We start from the raw sequence: 26550 nt of genomic DNA, 5'->3' as shown, positions 1-26550 counted from the left end.
CCTCCTTAATCCCCATAGTGCAGTGGTTGGTATAAAGGCGAAAGAATGTTTGCGATTTGTCGTCATGAATTGGCCAATCCACGGTTCTCCTATTTACAAATCAACCCCTTCCATCCACATGAGTACTTGCTATCAGAGTGTAAAATAATCGAAAATTTTTGGTGAAGTCCACCTGTCTTCACTTGTCAGCTCACTTCCAGACACATTCATAGTCGGCTCTGGACTGTCAATATTCTATTGAATATTAGTCATAGATAATATTTAGTAGAGAACCCGGAAGAGGCCGCAGGCTTCGTGGAAGGCCGCGATAGCTTTTTGCAGTTGAAGAGGACCTGAGGGCGCTCAATGTTCAGGGCGACTGGAAGCGATTGGCCCAGGATCGAGTCCAGTGGAGAAGGATACTCTATTCGGCGTAGGTTCATCGAAGAGCTGTAGCCCATCAAGTATCAAGTAAGTATTAGTCATTGAATATTTATGCACATTTTACAAATTGATAAATTATCTGAAATCTGAACATGTTTCTGGTGAGTAAAGTAATTTCTCACATAGAACTGAATCCGATTTTCATCCGCGAGGCACTTTCAACGGTAAACATCAACATAAACAATACTAATTATGTTTTTTTCTGCACATAGTAAGCACACTCAGTGACAGTCGAATGAATGAGTTTGTGCAGTAGTCGTCTGACTTTGTCATTCTATGCTTTGAATATTCATGCGATGTTGCGATATTCACGCTCGATTCGTGTATTTTCAGTGTTTCCACAGCACTTTTGTGTTCCCTTAAACGAACATTAATTTTGCGGCGGGTCTGACCGATGTAGACTGCAGAACAGTCATCACAGGAGATTCGGTAAACTCCTGACTGCTCTTCTGATGGAACCAGAATTCAAAGAGGAAGAAAATAAAATCTACAACGCAGCTGAAATGAACGGGTACGACAGGAAGTTTGTGGAAACAATTCTCCGAAAACACAAACGAAAAAGGCACCGCCAGGAAATCGCAACACTGGAACCAGCAGCAGAGAAAAATAGAAGAATAAGTCTACCGTTTTATCCCAGAATAACCAACCCAATTAAGACCGCACTTCGACGACAGGGACTACACGTAGTACACAAAAGCGAAAACACTTTACGTGATTTACTGTGTAACCTGAAGGATAGGGTTCCATCAGAAGAGCAGTCAGGAGTTTACCGAATCTCCTGTGATGACTGTTCTGCAGTCTACATCGGTCAGACCCGTCGCAAAATTAAAGTTCGTTTAAGGGAACACAAAAGTGCTGTGGAAACACTGAAAATACACGAATCGAGCGTGGCCGCACATGCAGTAAACTGTGGTCACAACATAAACTGGGAGGATTCAAAACTATTGAGAGCAGTAAGAAAAAACTCCCAGCTCAACGCATGGGAGTCGATGTTCATCACAAACTCCAAGGAACCGATGATGAATGAAGACGAGCCACCCATCGTATCCAACCTTTTCGGGCTGACCGAAAAGACCCTAACAACAATTGCAACCGAACGTGTACGAGCAACGTACGAAAAGTAGTCAGTTGGACATAGTCCTGATGGTGGGCAACATCGCGCCCGAAACCGGTCGACTTAAAAGGTAATTTAAAAAAAAATCTTAGTTGATGAGTGTAAAAACGATAAGTGTTATGTCTTGTCTCGCGTCGCGTTTTATTAGTGTCGTGTTGTTTTTACGTTAGCATAAACCATAAAAACCAAAAGTGCCATAAAAGTCTATTTTTTCATTTTAACTCTTTTCAATGATTTTTGTTGTATGTGAGATGGAATGTTACAATGTTCAGCAAAAACATGTAATTTTGTTTGTTTAACAACTTTTTAGAAGAGACGGAAAATGGGAAAAATCATTGGAAAGAGTTAGAATGAAAAATTAGATTTTTATGAGGTTTTTACATAAAACGTCTTAAGTTTGTTATATATATATGAGATAGAAACTCGGGTTGTTCAGCAAAGTTGCTCGTATTACCATTTGCTACAACTTTGCGGAAGACACTACGTGTCTATCTCATTCTAGTGGAAAATAATTTTCTCAGCTAACTTTTAGGGGGATTAACCATCAAACTGTTTTTATCGAAAGATGCGCTCCTAAATATTTTGAAACTTCTGTGAACAAACCCTATATCCAAAATTAACACTTTTCGAGTTTTTGTATTTCGATCGTGAAAATGACGAAATAAAACACTGTGGGATGGAGAGATGCGGCCTCGAACCGTGTATTGTGGCGTCAAATTGTTGATTCAGTGTTATCTGTTTAGATGTAGACTAAATAAATGAATGAATGAATGAGTGCTTAATATGATGAAGGAGGGACCTCTGCAAGTGTCGTTTTAAGAAGTGTCCGGTATTAAAAGGTGTCCGGCTCTGGGGGATCACCCCCTAAATAGTAAATGGGCCGCCTCACTCTAAGCTCTAAGCAAATTAATTATCGTATAATCTGCTTTACGTAGTTTACGTCGGGCGGTCGTATCTTGTATATAACCCTTTTTATTTTTATTCACAAAATATCAAGAAAAAATAAGGAAGAACTTTTATTATAGTAGAATATTGAAATTTGCTTGGAAATTTGTGTTGCTATGATGCACACTACGGAAAAAAGACAAGTTTGGGCCAAACGCGTTTTTTTCAAATCGCTTTTTCTCAAAAACTAAAATCTCAAAAAAATATAACTCGTAGGGACCAGTAATTTTAGGGTTTTTTTATATTGTGTTTCTACTCTCGAAAAAATACAGTGAAAAAATGAAAGTCGATTTTCCGATTAATGTCCGCCTAAATCCCCATAGTGCAGTGGTTGATATATAGGCGAAAGAATGTTTGCGATTTGTCCTCATGAATTGGCCAACCCACGATTCTCCTATTCACGGACCAACCCCTTTCATCCACATGAGTACTTACTATCAGAGTGTAAAATAATCGAAAATTTTTGGTGAAGTCCACCTGTCTTCACTTGTCAGCTCACTTCCAGACACATTCATAGTCGGCTCTGGACTGTCAATATTCTATTGAATATTAGTCATAGATAATATTTAGTAGAGAACCCGGAAGAGGCCGCAGGCTTCGTGGAAGGCCGCGTACACGATAGCTTTTTGCAGTTGAAGAGGACCTGAGGGCGCTCAATGTTCAGGGCGACTGGAAGCGATTGGCCCAGGATCGAGTCCAGTGGAGAAGGATACTCCATTCGGCGTAGGTTCATCGAAGAGCTGTAGCCCATCAAGTATCAAGTAAGTATTAGTCATTGAATATTTATGCACATTTTACAAATTGATAAATTATCTGAAATCTGAACATGTTTCTGATGAGTAAAGTAATTTCTCACATAGAACTGAATCCGATTTTCATCCGCGAGGCACTTTCAACGGTAAACATCAACATAAACAATACTAATTATGTTTTTTTCTGCACATAGTAAGCACACTCAGTGACAGTCGAATGAATGAGTTTGTTCAGTAGTCGTCTGACTTTGTCATTCTATGTTTTGAATATTCATGCGATGTTTGTCAAAATTCGAACCGAAGTTGCTTCATGAAGATGAATATTTCAGGTTCTGCTTGCTATGCACAAAAGAATAAACGTAAGTGTTCGCGTTGTCAAATGTTCCCTTTCCAGATAATGGCACTCTGATTCGACGTACATGCATTTCTACATGTTGACTTCCTGATCGTTGAATTCCCTTGCATCTCTCGGTGGAATCTAATTTGAGATCCGAGACGTCGCATTAGTGAACCAAATACGCCATCGCAGTGTTGAAATCGATCCGACTTTTACAGCAGACCAGTGGACGTTGTTTCAGTATAGTTCAGCTAAAAAGCTGTAAATTTCATTAATTAAAAACATTTTTTTATATACTTAAATGATCTAGATCTTACAAATTCGGTGAATTATTGGGAAGGCATTAGCTTCAAACCTGACAGTGTACTATTTCTTTTCGTAACAGTATTTGCTTTGCTACTAATTAGTGATGCTTAATTTTATGATTTTCAAATTAGAAAAATGTCCCATTTTTTACAAGACCTTTTTGAGCGATGACCCATTCTGACGGTATTCAACATATTTGTGGTTCACTGCTAAAATTTCAGCTCCATCGGTCATCGGGGATTCCCCGACGTGGAACAAAGTTACAGCATTTTGTATGAAAATCGGCCTCTGCTGCTATTATTCCACATACCACTGTAAGAGTCTGTTTACAGCACCCCTATTTCCTCAAACCTTGTATAGTTTAAAAATTTTACAATTTCAAACGTTGGCATACATGTTCCGTTGTTGCATAAATATAATGAAATTAAAACCAGTGTTTTGCTACCATAATTGTGTCAGACAATAGTGAAAACGACTTTTTTTTTATTTATACCAGTAGCCCTCGTGCACCGCTGGCGATACTTTTAGGTAAAGGTCTGTAAATGTTGCTGCCAGAAACACATGTTCCCCAAATTTTAAATTTCCCCAATTCAGCAGAATGTTACTGACTTGCGATGCGATTACTATTTTGTTAGAAATAGAATAGAACAATTTCATTTTTGGCAATTCTACAATTGCTACCCACTAATTCATCGAAGATTTGAACATTCTTTAAATAACGATATAAAAAGATGAACAAACAGGACTCAAACAAAATGATTGACGATAAAAATTGTGCAATCGTTGAACACGTTTACAGATGTGCCAGTGGAGATAATTGTAATCACGAACCTGTCCGTTGACATTGATTTCCGATAATCCTCTTGACAGCCACTTATTCCATTCAGCACAGATACAGCATGGTTGTTATTCCTATTGCTATCACTACGTATCACGTTATTATCATTAAATTTGCTAATATTAATACTGTTGCTATTTCCATTTCTATCGCCGTTTTCAAATTGTGGCACTTTGCGAGGACCTCCACAGGAGTCCACCGAGGCATTACTGTTGTTACTGCTACTGCTCCTGCTATTGCCACCACCACCCTCGATCACTTGCGTTACACAAGGAGATTCTGGCTTCTTGACTGATTTCACATTATAATTAGCACTAGTGTTGTTATTGTTGTTATGATGGGCAACTGAGCCATTCTGAAACAGAATATCCTCAATGGAAAACGGGACCTTGGACGCGATTGTACCGCCGGGTGTGATTCCACCGAGCACCGTCGGAGATTTGCTCGGAGTATCCTTGTACGGAAGCGTGTGTAAGGCCATATTCCAAGCAATAGTCAGCAGTCACAACTGTTTCACAACCGACCGATGCCACCACAGAAGGGCATTGACTTGACTCCGAGTCGAACGGAGGACCTTAACGAACTGAGCGACGTTTCGAAACCGATAACCGTTCTAATCGATGCTTTCCGAAGGACGTTTAAAAGATTTATGAGGCCCGGAGAATTTAACGTGGGAAGCGCACCCACCATGTCACATGCCCTCCCTCCAATCACGTGGCAACGGCGGCACGCTTACACACACAGAGAAACTAAACGAGTCGTCAATCGCGGTGGCAAGGATAATGAGAATGTGTATTCCTGGGCTGGTGCTATAGTAACAATATAGCATGCACATAGCGCCGTCGAGGAGGGAAGCGTTCCCGCTTGTTAACACATTGCATGCTAGCAGCACGCAATCATCTGCCGAGGCTAATACGGGGTCGGAATCGGACGGGTGGACGTGGGGTGGTGATGCCGTTTATATACCATAGACACAAGATATTTCCCAAGGCCAAAATTCATAATCGCTATACTTTTGCGTTGGAGAAATTGCTCTACAATTTTTGTACTTCATATTTCCACTATCGTCAAAAAATGTAGAGAAATCCAAATTATTTATGAAATAACGCACTAAAGACCGTAATAGCTCACGTTCTCGACTTATCCAACTTTGCTCAGGATTTGCTCAGGAATACTCAATATTTTTGACCTCGGTTTTTCATTTTGGAAACACTGTGTTACGTGGAAATGTGTTGTATTATGATCCTTTCGTTCTTTCGAATATTGCGTTTCCACAGCATGAAAGACTGTACCAAGAAAATATTGCTAAAGGATGATATACCTAAAGCTATCACATAAATAACTTGCCTTACAAATACAGGCAGCTGGAAAATGGTCGCCAAACATAAAAAAAGCAATTATGTACATATTTTTCATAATGAATCATACACCATAAGCGCATAAATTGTCTACCTTAATTGTGGCAATCTGCGTTCATTGTATTACATAACAAGCAGGAAATTACATTCCGTGGAAATCAGCAAGTTATATATCGTTATCTATACTCTGTACAGTTATGATAGCTACGTATCAGGAAAATTCAACGTATTCGAGCCAAGCATACCTTCAACGTTATTTGGTAATTATTTATAATTTATTTCGACGCACTTCCATTGCAATACGAATACATCCCGTAAACCCGATCACCGACCATTGAGAGCAAACCACAAAAATTGAATGTGTCGCGATTGTCCACATGAGATCATTGTTATTGTGTAACGATGTGCCTGCAGTCGCCCGGCACCTGTAATGGAATTAATTATGGCTCATTAAAATTTTAATGAGCTTCATTATTTTTCAGTTTGCGTTATTGGGATCTCCTGCAGAACCTCCCACCAATCGCGACACTATGCCTCTGAAATGCGCATAAATATTTGTTCAATTGAGCACCATGCTGAGCTTCGAAATCGTTAACCCATGGAACACAAATTCGCCGAGGAACTATTTATTGTTCGATGGTATTTTAACAGCAGGCCGTTGAACTTCACCTTCAATTCGGACAGATAATTTGGCAGAAGTACGGAATTTTCGAACTACTTCACTAGCATTAGGAAAATGGGAATGTATACATGTCAATAAAGAAAGTGTTAGGCATTTTTTACTCTTCCTATGAATGAATCTGTAATTGTCTTCATTGTACAATAAATTTATACCGAAAGGTTATCATTTCACTCCAAAAAACGATCCTATTTTAAAAGGCTCGTAGGCCCACCCAACCAGCGGATGTAAGATTTTCTTCAAATTCCCTTTGAGAACCTACCAAAATTTGTATGGAAGCGAAGCATATGCAAAATTGATACACAGATTCTTTTACAGAAAATGTATAAGGTCTTGTACTAGAATTACCAAATTGTTAGGTCTTATACTCTCTCATACAAATTTGGGTAGGTTCTTATACAGACAGACGTCAAGAGTGTGTGATTTTTTCATCGAAATTTGACGTGCGGTTGGTGAACTTTAGCCAATGACAACGTCGATCAACCGTGAAGCACTTCTGACTTCTGGTTTCCAAAATTCAAGCCAACCACGGACTGGAAGGCAATGATGCGAAGGCCGAACGAGGAAACCATGAAGTGGTTTATCGAGATCGAACCTCAACAAAGTTTCGTCAAGCAGTAAATATTTGAGCCGCTTGCCGTTAGGATATTTGAAGTTTAAGGCACAGTTGCTGCACTTCTAATATGCCTAATAAGCTAGAAAATTGGTCTGGGGGGGGGGGGGGGGGGGGGGGTTGTTTTTTCTGAACATATTTTTTTTCGAAAAAAAATATCTTTTAAAAATATTGTCTTTGGGGGGGGGGGGGGTTATGTCCAAAACCACCCCCGTGGCTACGCCACTGTGCTGATGGTAAATGATTTGACCAATTCGGTAAGTTCATTCCAGTATACATTGAAGTAGGGCGATTTTAATGATTTTTCTGGGGATTTTATTTTATTATTGTTGTGTGTGTTGAGTGTTAGAAGTTGTGAATCCTCTATTATCTTCTAATACCTTGCGTAATCAACATGCAACATATAAATTTCTGAAACGTTTAACTAATCAAAGGATGTTATCTTATTTTCAAAGTAAGTTTGACACTGTATTTTAATGAATCACTGCTAGTAACGTTTCCAGTGATTATTAAGTACCAGTTCATACCCAGTTCATAGATCTAACTGATATTTCGTATAGTTCGTGCCATAAAATTAAGTAGTTGTATAATTATAAGTAGTTGAGCATACGTTGCAAAAATCAGAATACTTGCATGAATTAATGTTCCTCGTATCACTCCTACATAATCGGTTGCTTTTATTACCAGTTGTAAATTATTTTCATCCATTGTATATATATTGTACATTTTGACTGGATACTGCAGGTTAGTTATCTAAAAGCCTCTTACAACTAGATACCAGCGTGTTCATGGCTTTCCACGAAGTCACCTCTGTTGAATATTGTTTCCGCTATTCTTTCTTCCGACATTCGCACTAAGTGACCAGCCCACTGAAATCTGCCGTATTTTATATGATTCACAATATTTTCTTCTTTGTATACTTGATACAACTCATGATTCATGCGTCTGCGCCACACAACATTTTCTAGTTTCTCTCCGAGTATTGTACGCAGCACTTTTCGCTCGAAAATCCCGAAAGCTCTCCGGTCCGCCTCTTTTAACGTCCATGCTTCATGTCCGTAAAGGGCCACTGGTAGAATCAGAATTTTGTTTCCGTCTGCATGTTGCGGGACCTACGCTGGTTATGTAATCCGTAAAAGGCCCTATTCGCAGCAGCAATACGTCTTTTCACTTCACAAGAAACGTCATTATCACATGTCACAAGAGTTCCAAATTCTTCACCAACACCACTAGGTCTTCCTCCATCTCTACCTGCCTCCATGTATTTTGTCTTGGTAGAGTTAATGGTTAAGTCTATTCTCGCCGTCTCCCTCTTCAGTGGGACAAAAGCCTCCACTACTGCTCTGCGATCGATTCCAATAAGGTCGATGTCGAAAGCCCAGGAGCATATGCGACCGTTTGATGATAGTGCCGCCAGATATCCTAATAGCGCCTTCGAGTGCAATGTTGAACAATAAATTCAAAAGTGCATCACCCTGCTTCAATCCGTCTAAGGTCACAAACGAGATTGTCAATTCGTCTGCAATCTGAATACTTGATTTCGAGCCATCCAGCGTTGCATGTATCAGTCTAATCAGTTCGGACATTATCTGCCACAGCTCATTTATTTTTACTGAACGCTGCTTTGAAATCAATGAACAGTTGTACTCCCGAAATTTATTAAGGTGAGTCGGCAAGTTGTACTCCCGAAATTTATTAAGGATCATCCGCAGGCTAAACATCTGATCCGTCGTTGATCATGAAAACGAAACCTGCCTGGTATTCGCCGACGAAGGACTTCTCAAGCGGTCTCAGTCTGTTAAACAGGATTGATGCCTCTGTAATTGGCACACTCTAGTCTGTGCCCTTTCTTATAGATTGGGCATATGGGGCCATCCAGTTCTTCATACTGCCATATTTTCTGGATAATGTGGTGAATTGATTGATGCAGCTGCTCACTTCCGTGTTTGAGAAGCTCGACCGGGATCTCGTCCTTCCCAGCAGCTTTACTGTTTTCAGCTCGTTTAGAGCCTTCTTAACCTCGTCCAGCGTTGGTGGTTCCACAGCTTGACTGTCGCCGACTATGTCCATCCTGCTCCTTAATACACCTTCATTTTCACCGTTCAACAAATCTTCGAAGTACCGTCAACTGGGGGGAAGATGATCATTGAGGTGAAGATGATCATTTGATGTGTCAGTCAAAAGTGCCATTTTTTTATGAAACGGTAGTCAACAATATTCTCCGTTCAAGTAATGTTACAGCTAGGTAGAAATCCGAGTTTTTCGATTGTAATCATGAAAATGTATTTTGTGGAAGAAAGAGAGAGATAGTAATAAATGACGTTATTTTCGTTTCAAATATTGACTTCGTAGACTTCTTTACGTAGTAAATTCAACATTCAACATTCATACAAATAATCTGACAATGCTCGAGGAGGACTTGCAAGCACTCGGAATATTCGAGAGACGGGTGCTTAGGACCATCTTTGGCGGTGTGCAAGAAGACGGTGTGTGGCGGCGAAGAATGAACCATGAGCTCGCCCAACTCTACGGCGAACCCAGTATCCAGAAGGTAGCTAAAGCCGGAAGGGTACGATGGGCAGGACATGTTGCAAGAATGCCGGACAGCAACCCTGCAAAGATGGTGTTCGCTTCCGATCCGGCAGGTACGAGACGGCATGGAGCGCAGCGAGCGAGATGGGCAGACCAGGTGCAAAACGACTCTGCAAGCGTGGGGCGTATTCAAGGATGGAGAGATGCGGCCTCGAACCGTGTATTGTGTGTGTGTGTGTGTGTGTGTGTGTGTGTGTGTGTACAAACTAACCCCCACTGTCTGGCAGTGATGTTATGGAAGAAAGCTGTCTGTTAAAACAGTCAGATTTAATCCGGGAGTTAGAAAGTGCTAGCTCTACTGCAGCTCCAGTGACCCGTTTCAGAGTGCCTGGTATTTCATGTCCACTCCGAGGTCACTATCACTAACAGTAAGCCCCGCCTGGTTATGCTACCGTTTATCAAATGGATAAGAGTACCATAATCAAACTTCCGGATTCAAAATGTATATAATATATTTAGAATTCAGCGCGCATTTAGTTTAATTCATTATTACATATATTTTTAAATAGTTGTTGTATCTTACCATTTATATGTTTCTTACTTTTATTTAATGGTGATCCTCCTCGTTACACCCAGTCCACTTGTCCTATTAGCAATTACTATGAACCAAGTTAACGATAAAATGATCGAAAAGAGTGTAAATAACTTAAAAAGGTTGGGATAAATAAAATGATACGATCTCACAATTTATCCGAAATATAAAGCAGTGAATATAATGAAGCTGTATCCTCGAAATTGTCATTGAAGCTCTGCAAGACATCACAATTGTCGCACGATTTGAAAAAAGAAAAAAACAGCAGAGCTTCGTCGAAATAGAAAAACATTGGAGTCACAATGTTACGAAACATAAATTGATACAAATAATTTAATATAAAGTTTTCCCTTTTTGATTAAACCAGGCTATCAATTGATAAACTTGGTTAGGTAATTTGATGTAAAATGGCATAAAAATAATCCAACCCTCTATCCGTAGAAACTTTAACGGTTGAATAACCGTGTACGATTCTCATTTACCTTTCCACCGCTGATTTATTTTTCAAATATAACGATAAATATTGATATTATAGCAAATTAGTGGTGTTTGGAATAACAGCAGCAAAACAAAAGTTTTTGTTTTATTGGACTGAATAATCGAGTGATGCGAATATTTTTTCTGGAATTTTTATGCGTCGTAATTCTACAATCTCGACGTGCTGATGATAGAAATTGCTATGCCAATAAATGAAGGGTTGACCTGTTACATTAATTTTAAAATTACTGATTTTTTGTTAATAGTTGTTATATTTAGTGAGCACCAATCATCAAAGGAAGAGCATACAAATGTATACCAGTTGAGCTCCACCCTGTGTTTTAATGTAACTTTCTATTATTCCCATCCTTCAAATTGGCGAATGTCTTAGACTGCCAAGAATATAGGTATTTTCCCCTTCATACAATAGTTTGACACCTACAAAATACTCAAATGTTTGCTGTTGTAAAGGTTATGCGAAATAGCTTAGAAGTGTTGGAATATCAGGTAGTGTGCGACGCTTCGCTGTAGATCGAAGATGGATAAGAAGCGGGCGCCGGTTAGTTGTAGTTGCTCTTTGGTATAGATTAAGAAATATTGTTATGGATGTATTGTATATACCTATTGTTGAATAAAGAGAACTGCAGCTGCTGGCAGAAGTATCAGTCAGTAGCCTGCCGTGGTGTAGAGAGGGAACTCTAATTGTTATTCTTTGTGAGGGGGTTCCCTTGCTTATGGCCAACAAGAAGTAGTAGGCTATTTCGTTAGATCGTCTTCTTCTATGACAGCGATTCCCAGCATCTCAAGCGTCTCCCTCCCAAAAGATCTCTCTACAAAACAAAAACAAGCTTCCAACCTTAGCTAGCACTTGTACGAAAGCTAAGAAAAAATAACATCCTGACTAAAATTCACACCGATTCCAAAACCTTTCCTCACGACACGATCAAAGCAAAAAAAAAGAGTCGGCCGACAGATTGCAATTAAATTCTGCCCTGATCCAACCGCACGCAGTGACTCTGAGTCCCAATACCCCAGATCGGTACACTGACAATATTCTACACGCTCATGCTAATGGTTTCACATGTGAATTTTCACTAGTTGAGAAACATACCAGATTAACGTGTAAATCCAGTCCCAAGTGTCAAAATATGAATCGCTCGATACAATTGACCAACACTGAGAATGAAAATGAAAAACACGTTAGATTGCAAAGTGATGCTGTTGTTCCATATATCGTCGAAATTCATGTCGCGTATTATTTATAACTTTTGAAAAAATCATAAAAAATGCATTTGCTGATTTATTTAAACTGGTTTTAATGTACATAATTAATGATATAAATTATAGTCTGTATATATAATAATCTGCATATATATGGTTGATGAATCCGGGATAAAGATTTCCAGGTTTTGCTTGATGAATTCTTCCTGTCTAATAGATAGTAGTGGCGGTGTACCTTTTTTGTTGGAGTTCATCTAAAAAGTGACTATTATTTATTCGTTTTTAGAATAGATTTATAGTATGAACTTACCCATTTTTAATACTGTTTATTCATGCATTTGCAATCAACAGCCGCAACTTTTTCAAGCGAAATTGTAATACGGTAGAAACCGATTCTACCTTGACTTTCAACACAAACATTTAATTCTCGCCATGTTACTGCCACCACTAATGACAGCTGCATATAATCATGTTCAAAACACGTTAAAATTTACAGTTTGTTCAAATAGTATTAAATCTAATTAATTTCTTGTCAATTCAACGTGGTTCATTGATGAAAATGCAGATTGTAGAAACACGTTAGATCCTCGTGGAAAAGAACATTATTCAGTCGTGTGGAATATTTTCAGTGTAGATACATTTCAAAGCTCTAGCCCAAGATACTGCGAGACAAACAATGAGACTGAGAATCACTACTCTATGGTGCAATTTAAAGTTTCCTCACAAGTATCCATACATTATTGGAAATCGAGGAACAGAAGCAAACATATAGTTTTATTTAAAAAACGAGAAAAAATATACTCAACAAAATCCTTTATCGTATCTTCAGAATCGTCGACTTCAACACGAATAATCAGCTCCATTCGAATAATTTGAAAGGTTCTTGAGCACTTAATCACCACGTCCGCCTTATAAGTTTCATAGCATCAGGAAGCTATAGGCAAGTAGGATCAGACCGCAGAATCAGATGTACACAAAAGAATCCAAAAATCCAGAAAAAATTGGGCCTGAAATTAAAGAAAAATATGACAGCAGAGAAACAAAACCATCTAACCCGGTCAAGGCCTCCTTCGGTCTCCTGCGGCCTCGAACCGTGCATTGTGGCGTCAAATTGTTGATTCAGTGTTATCTGTTTAGATGTTAACTAAATAAATGAATGAAATGAAATGAACAAATAACCTACACTGTTAGATGACTTTACCCATTAATGGGTAAAGTCATCTAACCGTGTAGTGTATTTTGACTACTACACGGTTGTTTGCGAAAACCCATCAATGGGTAAAAAACACCCATTTTTAAAGAGCGTTCCTATCTGTCAAAAAATGGGGGAATTTCTCAGTCAGGCAATGGGTGAAAAAATACCCATTAGAGGAAACCTCATTCATTAAAAAAAACGGCTATAAATGTACACATTAATGGGTGAAAAAATGTTCAGAAACGAAACGTATCCATTGGAGAGAAGCGCAGCGTCCTTCAGATTTTTTTTCAAGTTCTATTAATTATATTGAAAATACATAAAGATAAATCAATCAACAGAACAACGCAGGTGAGATAAATGATATTTTTTGTATATAAGTTATCTCCTGAGTTATCTAATGTTTCAATATTATGCTTTCAGGTCGTCGACGTCGTCCACGTAAAATGAAGAAACTTGGACGCAAAGTCAAGCAAACGATGAAGGGTAAGCATTATATTATTATTCATTCAATAGCCTGAATAAAATATCAATATTTTGAAGGGTCATCCCTGGATCTTATCCTATCAACTTTTTGGAACCTCAGCCACCACATTCTTTCACGCAAACCGCCATATAACGTGGATGTGGATGATCCATTAGACGATGAGATGCCAGAACATTAATGTATTGATTGATTAGTTCGTAGTTTCCATATATGTACGTACCTGAAAAGCATGAATAAAATAAAATGAAAGTGTTTTATTATTTACATTTATTGATTATGTATCCAGCATTTTACGTGCGGTAATGGCCGCCACAATTTAACTCACTTTTTGGTAGGATGCATTCGATTTGACGTTTGGCTTGTGTCGTATGACACCGCAGCGATCATCATCATCATGAATTCATCATTATGATGATGAAAATTATCGTTTTTGTGTCATACGACACAAGCCAAACTTCAAACTGTTTCCATCCTACCAAAAACTGAGTTAGATTGTGGCGGCCATTAGCGCTCGTAAAATGCTGGATACCATGAATATCACGAATTTAAAATCAATCACAGCTTCAAATCTACTTCCAAAAATGGGTAATTTTTTACCCCTTTTTCTAAAAAAATCGTATTTCCTAATGTGTAAATAAATACCCATTTTGTGACATAAACTGCTTTTACCCATTAATGGGTAAATCGGGTTTACCCATTAAATGGGGAGAGACACTTCTAGCGAAAATGAGTGTTTTTTCATCCATTAATGGGTTTTCGCGAACAACCGTGTAGGTCACAATGATTTTAGTAGAGCTGTCTTGATCAACTTCACCCCAAACCAGATTACTCAAAAAATGTGTGATAATTTATTTTAATAAATGCGAATGCATTTCAGAAAACTAAAGTTGTTGATTATTGCAACGTATAGCAGTACATGTTTTGAAAATATTTGTTTGGATTTAAAATGTAAACACACATTGTTATTGCATGTTTTTTCTTAAAAATTATCATCTTCCCCCCAGTTGACGGTACTCCTTCCACCCAGTGTTGTCCTACACTCACACGGTTACTGGCAAAAACCCATTAGTGGGTAAAAAAGTATACATTTTTTGATAGCATATGGAGCTGTCAAAAAAGGGGTAATATATAAAGTGCAAAAATGGGTGAAAAAATACTCATCTTATGAACCAACATGGAGTTGAAAAATGTGCATTTATTTACCCATTAATGGGTGAAAAAATAGTTGTGTTGAACGAGGTGATTTGAAATACATTTAATTTCTTGTCGGTTCCAATTTTCTTTTTTTTGCGAGGAAAATTAAAATTTACGAGCTCACTTAAACGTAAGTAAAAGACATATTTATAATACTTTCCAACAAAATTGAATTTTTCAATTTGTTCTAGTGAGGAATAAAATCTTCGGTCCTGCCACATTCCTGCCTAACCAAGTGCCTAACCGAATCGAAACAGCAGTTCGACCCGAAATGTGGCTGACTCGGGACAATTTTTGGAAGCAATCCATCATTGCATGCAGCTAGAGACACCAGCGGCCGGAGCGTGGCTATTTTTATGTTTCATTTGAAGCAAGATCATGGCAGATAGAAGAAGATCCTCCACAACCTGAAATTCAATCTCCCAAGTGCGGGGTTGTGTTTTTTATGCAATAATATTTCGTATTGCATTAAAAAACACAACCCCGCACTTGGGAGATTGAATTTCAGGTTGAGGAGGATCCTTGGGAGGATCTTCTTCTATCTGCCATGATCTTGCTTCAAATGAAACATAAAAATAGCCACGCTCTATGTTTCAACATGAATTATTGAACATAACTGTAAATTATGAATAAAATCTGAATTTCATACTGTTTTTTTATTTACTTTACAATTGTCTTTTTAAATCTGAACTACAGCACTCAAATTTATTGTTGAAAATGGGTATTTATTTACCCATTTTGCCTGAAAATCACCACCGGACGATGGGTAAAATAATACCCATTTGTTGACATAAACATGATTTACCCATTAATGAGTAAAACGGTTTTACTCATTAAATGAGTAGTGGCGGTTTTGGCGAAAATGGGTGCCATAGTACCCACTAATGGGTTTTAGCCAGTTACCGTGCAGGGCAAAAAATTCTGCTCTTTGATATTACTCCATCTAAACGATTTTATAGTTTTAACTAAGTAAGTTCAACTTGTAGAAGGATATTTGAATTTTCTAAATGTCATGTCAAACTGTCAAAAAAATGCACACCAGAGCCACAGGAGCGCGCGTGCTGAAAATACACTCCAGTGAAAACACTCCAGTGTATTTTTAGTGCGCGCGCTCCTGTGGCTCTGGCGTGCATTTTTTTGACACTGCGTTTAAAGAAAACATAATTGGCCTTGATTATGTTGTCTTTTGGCACTAAAATTTCCCCTCAGTTTAACGTCGGGGTCAGATCTATGTGAGTAATTGTTGATATCATTATTTATGTGTTTAGTTTTACAGTAATTTATTAGTTTACAAAATCTAAATAAATACTCACTGACTGATAATTGATCGGAAATTGTCAATGTTCAGCCGAATATGAATAAGTACGAAATGAGAATGACAAAGAAGGCCGATGGGCTTCACCAAAAATCTTCGATTATTTTAAGCTCTGGCCACCATACTGCCGTAATCTGGAAAAGTGACGTAACAGCCATTTTACAACATGCATGTTTTCCATTTTTCTGTTAAAGAGCTCGATGAGTAGTACTCGTTAACACCATTTTTGGAAAATGGCGTATACGTCACCTTTTCAGATTACGGCACCATAGTCTTGTCTGTCAAATTCCCCTCTCGGTCATTGCACATGGCGGGCACTGGCGCAGTCTTATACCGCGCACCATTGACAGTTGCGTAAAACCTCCGCATATCTTTTCTATGATGCTGGGTCATTAGGCCGAATCAGCAGTGGGGAGTGAGAAGGAAGAAAGAAGAAAGAAGAAAGAGAAGGAAGAAAGATAAAGGAATAATTAAGAATGAAGGAGGAAGAAAGAAGAAGAAGGAATAAGGAAGAAGAAAGAAAGAGAAGGAAGAAGGATAAAGAAAGAGAAGGAAGAAAGAAGAAGAAGGAATAAGAAAGAAGAAAGAAGGAAGAAGGAAGAAAGAAGAAGAAATAAGGAAGTAGGAAGTAGGAAGAAGGAACATGGAAGAAAGAAGAAGAAGAAGGAAGGATGAAAAAGGAAAATGGATGAAAGAAGAAGTAAGAAAAAAGAAGGAAGATATAATAAAGAAAAAGGAAGATAGAAGAATGAAGAAGTAAAAAGGTAGAAGGAAGAAGGTGGAAGGAAGAAGGAAGAAGGAAGAAAGTAGGAAGTAGGAAGAAAGAAGATAGAAGAAGGAAGATAGAAGAAGGAAGAAAGAAGAAGGAATGGTGAAAAAGGAAGAAGGAAGCAGTAAAAAGGAAGAAGGTGATGAAAAACCCAACTTAATTCACCAAGTGGTGATACTGCCTTTCTCGTATTTAGCCAAGACACCAACCTTATATGGCGCTTACATAGTTCGATTCCATTTTCTTAATAACTTTTAAATGCAATGGTCGATCGTTATCAAATTCAATAGTGACCAACTAGGGTTTGTCCCCCGTCGAATGCAACTTGTTGTGAGAAAATCGGTTAAGAATTACTATATGAAAAAGTGGCTAATGTTTTTCAGTTTTCGTGTGCACACACACACACATACACACGGACAGACAGACATTTGTTCAGCTCGACGAGCTGAGTCGATTGGTATATAACATCATGGGTCTCCGAGACTTCTATAAAAAGTTCGATTTTGGAGTGAAATGATAGCCTTTCGGTACAACTTTGTTGTACGAGAAAGGCAAAAAGGTGATGGAAGAAGGTGATGGAAGAAGGAAGGAGAAAAAATGAAAAAGGAAGGAAAAAGTCGGAAGTAGGAAGAAGGAAGATGGAAAAAGGAAGAAAGAAGAGGAAGAAGGAAGGATGAAAAAGGAAGATGCAAGAAGAAGGAAAAAGGAAGAAGGAAGAAAGAAGATGGAAGAAGGGAGGAGGATGGAGGAAGAAGTAAAAAAGAAGAAGGTGATGAAAGAAGGAATAAGGTAGAAAGAAGAAGGAAGAAAGAAGAATGAAGAAGGAATGAAGAAGCATGAAGAAGGAAAAAGAAAGAAGGAAGAAAAATAAGATAGAAAAGCGATTCCAAGCAACTGCATCAAAATTTAACAAAATTTTTAATTTATGATTTTCTATTGAGTTGAAACTTTGCACAGTTTTTCAATTTCATCTAAATCGTCATTTTTCGATATCAAATCTTTTTATTGAGTCACGACTAACTTTTCAAAAGGGTGTATGTGAAAATGGTTCAAAAATATTCAAAGAGCTGCACAGCAAAAACGGAATGTTCGATTGTTATGATTTTTTCAGCAAAGTTAGACAACTAAATGGTGATTCTTAAAAAAATGTACGCCGTAAAAAACATTTTTTTTGCTTTAGAAAATATCATTTTTGTCACAAAAACTCAAATATCTCAAAACCCTATCTTTTTACGAACGTAAATTTCCGTGTTTTTTTTTCATGAATCGCAGTTTGATGCTAATTTTATTGTTAGGGGCCTTGCGTGAGTTAAACAAATAGTTTTTATAGTATTCCATATTTATGTGTTCATCGATATTATGTATATTATATGTATAAATATTATATGTATAAATAAATAAAAATGAATTAACAGATTACAAAAATAATCTTAGATTTGACATTTAATATCAGCACCAGAATATTTTTTTGCAGGGAATGATCGATGAGTCTCTCTACTCGATCTATCATATTATCCTAATTATTAAATTAAATGTGGCAGTTACACAATGTTGTTATAGAACCTCTAAGAGTTTTGGGTTTAAATTTCGGTATGGGTTATGATATCATGAAAACAGTTTATTGACACTTATTTTTTTTATTCAATTTTTTTACAATATCGAATACTTTTGAATTATTATCAGCACAGTTTGAGTATAGTTTTGCTTTAATTTTATTTTCCGACAATGGAATGAAACAGTGAAATTTTTGGGTTCCTTGGATCGTTTTTGCATTTTTATATTGCTCGCTGAGCTCTGAAGTCTTTATTTCGTACTCTTCAGTAGTAGTAAAACAAAATGATAATTTGGTTAAACCTTTTTCTTTTCTACGATTTGCCCAATCAAATTGGATGCTCACGTCCTTTGGCTAAACTTGCTATTGTGGCCATGCGCTTTATTGTTCCTCCAATAGCATCACAAGGACCTTTGCCATGTGACGTAGCAAAAAAATGCCATTCTGCATCAATTCCGTACATTGATTTAAATTGCCATAGGCTCGAAAAATTCTTACGATTTTTGTACTGCGACGCTGCTCCATCAGACACGAAATATATCTTTTTGACTACTTTATTCTTATCAACGCGTAAAAAGTTAATCATTTTTTCAATGAAAAAGTTTACGGATACTGAATCATGTCTTAAATCTTCGGAAATTATAATAAAACTTTAGTGTTCAATTTGCGTACTTCCATTAAAATAAATAACAAATGGATGAATTGTACGAACGATGGATTCACAGGTTCCGGCTGCTTCACTTGCTATGCGTCATAATTTGATCAGCTGCTTCAGACACTTCACTTTTATAATTCATCTTATATAATCATATCTCGACTACCATTATTTTCCCATAAATAGGAATGCATGGTCTCCTCTTAGAAGGATCTACTTTTCTACTGACGATTGCACTGCAGCGCTCTAACTTTGCAATACACACGGCTTCACTGACGAAAAACGAATGATCTTAAGGGGCCCTGGCTGTAAGACGCGCGGCTACAAAGCAATACCATGCTGAGGGTGGCTGGGTTCGATTCCCGGTGTCGGTCTAGGCAATTTTCGGATTGGAAATAGGTCCTTGTCATGGCTGCATTCGAGAACCTTTCCTTCATATTTACAATTACCTCATCGTAGTCTGTATTTTCCACATCATCAGGTCCTAATTTGAAAAGGTTTCTTCGTACAGCTTCGTTTATTTCACGGTATTTTTTCTCCGGGTAATAAACGTAGTCCATCTTACTCCATTTAATCGGAGTCACTTTTATCCCATCTGTGCCCTCGTTAAAGCGTTCGATACATTTTTAAAGGTAAAAAAAAATTTTCACTGTGCGCATTTTCTTAAGAACTATCATTTAGTTGTCTAACTTGGCTGAAAAAATCATAACAATCGAACATTCCGTTTTTGCTGTGCAGCCTTTTAAATATTTTTGAACCATTTTCACATACACCCTTTTGAAAAGTTAGCCGTGACTCAATATGAAGATTTGATATCGAAAATGACGATTTAGATGAAATTGAAAAACTGTGCAAAGTTTCAGATATTTTCGAAATAGTCGCTCAGGATCGACTGGCGTGCCTCCGTGGAATGCCTCAGAAGGAAGAATGAAAAAGGAAGAAGGAAGAAATAAGATAGAAGAAGGAAGAGGAGAGATAGAAGGAAGAAGGAACAAAGAGATGGAATTGAGAAAAAAGAATAAATAAGGAAGAAGGAAAAATTAAGAAAAAAAAAACAGTAAGAAGAAGGATGAAAAAAAAGTTGAGCGAAGAATAAAGAAGGAAGAGCCAAGAACAAGAAAAGGAGAATAAATAAGGAAGATGAAAGAATGAAGAAAGGGGGAAGAAAAAATTTCATTTCTTCTTCTCATTCGGCCTATTGACCTTCGGCCTAATGGCATGACACCCGTTTCTATCCATGTTCTCCTGCGCTTCAGCTATCACACTCTCTTCGAGTTACCTTTTTTTTCTGCGGTGGATCGTTTTTCTTCTGCCCTTCACTGCTTCGTGGATATTGTCCCACAGTCTGTTGACGTCGCCAGATCCGGTGACATCTCCTATCCGCTCGTCCAGCTTCTGGTGGTACTGTTCAGCAACTCCTTCAACTGACAAGCGTTGGATATTGAAATGCATCGTTCTGTTGTTTGGTGAATTCGTGACGCTGGAAAATACAAGATAGTGATCCGAGTCGATGTTCTGACCTCTGAAGGAGCTGACATCTATAACATCCGGGAAATGTCGTCCGTCGACCAGCACGTGGTCTACCTGTGATCAAGTGTCTCCACTCGGATGTTACCAAGTGTGTTTGCGGATATTCTTACGTGCGAAGTAGGTACTGCTTATTGCCATCCCTCTAGCAGCAGCAAAGGTTACAAGTCGCAGACCAATATCGTTGGTAGCGGAATGAAGGCTTTCCGTACCAATGACAGGGCGAAAGAAACTTTCTCTTCCGATCTGCGCATTTGTATCCCCGATGACAATCTTTACATCGTGTGTAGGGCACTCTCCGTAGGCCTTATAAAGGCTCTCATAGAACTCATCATTCACGTCAGCTACACGCTTAAAATCAATAACACAGAGATGTGTTTGCTTCACACAAAACGGACCTAATGCAGAACATCCCCTAGATGAGCAACAGTTACACAGGCACAAAAATGCCTCGTACGGTCGTGATAGCGGTCCTTTTCAACATTTAAACGTTTGTACAGATTCCTTGTTTCATGAGGAACCAAATACTGTTGAAAATATTGAAATCCAAGCTTCAATAAAACCACACGAGCTATTTTTGTGGTTGTGTAACTGTCGCTCATCTAGGGGATGTTCTGCATTAGGTCCGTTTTGTGTTAAGCAAACATATCTCTGTGTTATTGATTTTAAGCGTGTAGATACTCACTCAATTTTTCGATCTGCAGTTCGTCAAATTCACACAGCAATTAATGTTTTTAATGAATTTCATTTCCCTTAACGGATGTTCTATTTCTGGATGTTCTCCTTCCCTATTATAGATCCCCCTGAGTATTCATATAATGGACATTCTCGTGTTTATTTGTTACAAAAATGAAAAAAAATCTATTTTTAATTTCCAATGTATATAATTAAATCATTAGAATGTAAAGAAGGTTCTCGCGATGGAATTACATAGAAAAATGTTTATATTTATGTTGGCATTGAAAATGCTTTCATTGGCAAACAGATATTACTCAACTCAATTCAAATTTGGTCAGTTTCCTAAATCAGAAACACAGGCTCAACATAAAAAATGAATTTGTGGCCTTGGTATGAACTTTGAATCATAGTATGTTCATATTATGCTGAAATAATGCAAAAATGGCTGGAGGGTCCACTATTGGTTAGGGGTCCACTATTGGACATTATATCTTACGATGAGGCTATCATTCTTAATCCAATTTAAAATCTGCGTAAAAAGCTATAGATAGATATAGAAATGTCAACGCTTGTATCTTGTTCGTAGTTTGGTAGCAGTTTGCAATTCGTGTGCTGTTTTCTATAACAATGCAATAATGGCAAGGATTTTGAAGTTGCACAAGTGAATCACTGATTTTTTTTTCAAAATGACCCCCTTACTTCAAATTATGTGTTTGGACCTATGCTACGTTTACACAATAGATTTAATCAATTAAACATTCTGCTAAACGTCACTTTCCACAACATCTTATAGTCAACAGAATTCACGAAGTGTATTAATTTAATGTACCTCAATTGATTGAATTACAACTTTATGAGGCGCTAGCTGAATAAAATTTTGCTTTCAACGGTTGATAACGGGCCATACACACACACATTGTATTCAGAGATCGGGTCAGGTAACGTAATGAATGACTATAGCACTATTACTGCTCCCCAGGCCGGATCCAACGAATCAGGTTTTATTTCACAGTAAGGATGGGGATACCGCCGCTATAGGAGCCCACTGATGTCATAAACGAAACCAAAATGTAGCCTCGTTATCGATGTAAATAGGTTAGCTGACTCCCATTCATTCTCGTTGTCCGACGTTGCACCCAATCGTATATTCCATTTTCTCAGGTAACGAAAGTGCCCGCTAAACCACCATATTGCTGAAAAATACACCAGAATGTGACGTTGATAACTACAACTAGAAACATATTTATTGTCATGATGTAAAAGTCTATAATGTTTCCAATCTGTACTCGCTCGTGCTTTGGTGGCCATGGACATATGGACATACGAACGCCTCTATTTGGTTTGGTATGCGAATCATTGATATATAATATATAACTAGGCCACGCCTATCAATTTTTCTCACTGCGATTATATGCCGCATTCCCCTCTACACAAATACTCATAAACATTCATTCAAATATGTATTGTAAAAGAAGAGGAAATGAAATGATGTACAATTTAAATATGCAAATTTTCAAATCGATCTTAACATGGGGGTATAGCTCAGTGGTAGAGCATTCGACTGCAGATCGAGAGGTCCCCGGTTCAAACCCGGGTGCCCCCTCACGATGCTTTTTTGTGAGCTTCAAAATTTATTGTTGTCAGCAATTTATAAAAACTCCTGCCGACCATTTCCACCACCCCATCATTTCCAAAACGCCCACGTTAAGGAAAAGCTCGTTCATTTCTCAACGGATTTCCGTGATTTTGTAAAATAATAAACTGCTCTCTTGGTTCCGATATTCATCCCATCAAAAACAAAGCAATTGAAACCAATTTGATTTGTTTCTTATTTTTGTGATTTTTTCAGCAGTGAGCACGCATGTTGACAAACAGAAGCGATAAAATTGGTGCTGTATTTCTTTGTTTCGAGATGAGATGAATATATGTTCAGTAAGATGGAGATCGGGACAGTTCACCTACTAATCGATTGCAAGTTTATCAAATTAGTCACCTTGAAATCTTAAATTTTAAAATAGACTATTCGTCATACGTCTAAAGTTCGTACAGCCGATCATAGAGGGCTGTCCTCTTATGTGTTTTTATTGCGCAGAAATTTGATTTTAAACAGCATCCGAAAAAAGGATTTGAAAACATGTGGTGTAAGATGCGTAGTTGAGTAAAAACGCGCCACCGTACGCTTTTTTTACTATTGAAAATTTACATTTACAAAATACATTTTTCTCGTATAAACTTCATACTCGTTGAGTAACCACTTAGACTGATCTGGCCTCGGAACTGGCTAAAATTATTACAGTAGCTTTTTTTTTAATTACAAGTCAAGTCACAAGTGCCAATAGGCATAACGGAGCGGCCTTTCTTTGGAACTAGTTTTACAATTTCATGAACTTCCTGGTGGTGCCCCGAGGAAAAACTTTTTGTTTCCTGGGCCAGTATAATCTACAGGGATTGATGTCCTATTCGATAGGAATGCGCGTTTAGTCAATAGTGATTGGACATTAGCCGACACATTACTTTAATAAAGTCTCGGCTCTGGTCCATACCCTTGAACCAATGTTTCTTTGATACCTGTGGGTGCATGGGTGGGAGTATGGAATGTAACCAATGAGTGGGGCGTCATGGTCATTTTTTCAAATCAATGGTTTTTCGAAGCCATTCTGGGTCCTGAACAACTGTGCAGAATTTGGGACCGATTGGTTGCTTCCTCATTTTCCGCATCGTATATTATACATTTCCACTACTAGAGGTTTCAGTTCATCGTAATCCAAGTGGCACATTGCGTTAAAGTATAACCCAAAGGATGCCGAAAAACTTTGTTGAAGAAGGCACGTTGCTGGAACGTCCACGAAAAAAGTTATAACGCTTCGAACATTGAGTGTTCAAACCATATGCAAAAAATCGTTTATTCTGCCAGCACTGCCGTACTACGTTGACCAATAATTTAACTGAGTGTTATTTCAAAATAATTGATCTTATAGGGCTTTAGAGCTAATGGGAGCTATCCGGAATCATTTTACAAAGAAAAAAATCCGACAAGAAGGAAGATGGGTTTTGCCTTCCGATAACCATAGGTTGTCTGGTAGTGCTGGCAGTAACATTGATTTCTTGCATATGGTTTGTACAATCAATTTTCTAAACGTAATAACATTTTTTGTAGACCTTCCAGCTCCGTACCTTCTTCGGCAAAGTCTTTCGGCATCTTCCAGACTATATGATAACGTATTGAGTCACGCGATTGATGATAAATTGAAGCTGCTAAGAGCAAAAATGTAAAAATGTACGTTTTCCCATACTAATCTCCATGTAAATTTGAAACGTGATGCGGCATGCGAGGTTGCAACCAACCGAGCCCATATTTTGCACAGTTGATTGAGGTCCTAAAACGATTCAGAAAAACCTTGATCTCACTTGATCGGACGAAGTTTGCGTTTTTCCATACAACTGCTCCCCACTCTGTTAGCCTAACCATATACTGAAAAATATATTAAGCTCTTTTAGTGGAATGTATTAAACCGTCTAAGACGAATTAAGTACTGTCCATTTAATTCCACCAGTTAACTGGTGGAATTAAATGGACAGTACTTAATTCGTCTTAGACGGTCTAACCATCTACCCAAATCTGCTTTATCCCATTTACGTTTCCAACTGAGCAAGATCTGCTGACGGAAAATTGTAAAAAAAACTCGTTGAAGGCGATTTGACGCTCATAAATATCGCGTTCCACCCTGGCAAGTGAATCTGCTCTCTCATTATCCGAAATCGAGCAATGTGAAAAGACCCATACAAGGACCCATAAGCGATTCGATAGACCACTCAATATGGTTCGTATTTCCTTAAGGAAATATTGTGAGTGCTGTACCGGCCACATTGAACGAATAGCCTCTATTGAGCTTATCCTATCCTAACTATCCGTAAAAATGAAGTATTTATCATAGGGAAGATTTGCTCTAATGCAGAGGCGCCGCCACGTTCCAAGACGTGCCTTCAAACATTTTTACGAATTTTCAGAAGTGATTATGAATTTTTAGGGGAGCTGTACCGGTTTTGGACATGTTTCTAATTTGGCCAATTTTAAATAATAACTCCAAAAATAAAGCAATTCGCAAGGGTTTTATTAGTTCCAACAAGAGATATATCCCTCACGCTTCAACGCTGCTTTCAACTGATCGATTATTTTGGAAAAATATGTATTTTTCAGGGTTGGCCAAATTAGGCACTAAGTTGGCCAAAACCGGTGCACTTCCCCTATAAATTATATAAAATATTGGTTGATTTCAAGCCATTATAACTAACTTCTAGAAATTCAAACCTTCAGAAATTAGTTAGTAAAGCTTATGATCGTTCAAAAATCTTCATAGGTGTCCAATACTATTTAATGGTTTTCAGAAATCTCAAGAACAATGTTCTTCCGAATTTCAGACTTTTTTCTGTCTAGCTTCTAAGATTTAATGCAAACGTAGGTATATTTTCGATTCCTACACAATCCAATAAACTCTTGGAAGCTTTCAGAATTCTTCTTCTCATAGGCCTGCTACCAGATATCCGGATATGCTACAATATTCAAAAACTACTTCATATTTGCATATTTCTGCGATTATTCTCTCATATCCTTGTTTAGTTTCCCAACTTTTGGAGATTATTTCAGCAGTCTAGTGACTACAGCTTGTGCCTAATAGACAGGAGGTCTACAACTACACACTAACGTCCCTTTCCTTTCCCAACTGACTGGAGCCGTAGGTAATAAATACCAACCTTTATTCACTTGGATCGCAATATACACCAGTTCTGACCTGTCACGGAGAAACAATCATTAACAACAATAGTCATTCTTTGCTTAGTTAAGCTAAGCCATATCCTTGTTTAGACATTCAACTTTTGATTCATTCACCAGTCAGCCTGTCAATTCTTTTAAAATTTAAGAAACTCTCTGAGCCTCCCTGAACTAGCAAATATAATTACGTACTTTCAGAATGTTTTCAACGATTTTATGG

The 26550-nt window shown here is 37.9% G+C and overlaps 1 protein-coding gene and 1 non-coding gene across 3 annotated transcripts in view; one reads left to right on the top strand and one right to left on the bottom strand.

Moving 5' to 3' along the window:
• Positions 1 to 5339, bottom strand: part of LOC134217714 (brain-specific homeobox protein-like) — a 28726-nt gene extending 23387 nt beyond the window's left edge. For both annotated transcript variants that reach the window (XM_062696528.1, XM_062696529.1), the window contains exon 1: positions 4709 to 5339. In XM_062696528.1, the coding sequence (XP_062552512.1) occupies positions 4709 to 5196 (488 nt within the window). In that variant the 5' untranslated portion in view covers positions 5197 to 5339. The remainder of the gene's footprint in view (positions 1 to 4708) is intronic.
• Positions 5340 to 23090: 17751 nt separating this feature from the next.
• Positions 23091 to 23162, top strand: Trnac-gca (transfer RNA cysteine (anticodon GCA)). The gene has a single exon. It is a non-coding gene; the product is annotated as a tRNA-Cys (tRNA).
• The last annotated feature ends 3388 nt before the right edge of the window (positions 23163 to 26550 follow it).

Source organism: Armigeres subalbatus, chromosome 2 (assembly GCF_024139115.2).
Source record: "Armigeres subalbatus isolate Guangzhou_Male chromosome 2, GZ_Asu_2, whole genome shotgun sequence".
In the NCBI taxonomy this organism is placed as follows: Eukaryota; Metazoa; Arthropoda; class Insecta; order Diptera; family Culicidae; genus Armigeres; species Armigeres subalbatus.
The sequence above is the reverse complement of the archived record's forward strand: the minus strand, read 5'-3'. Positions and strand labels throughout refer to the sequence as shown.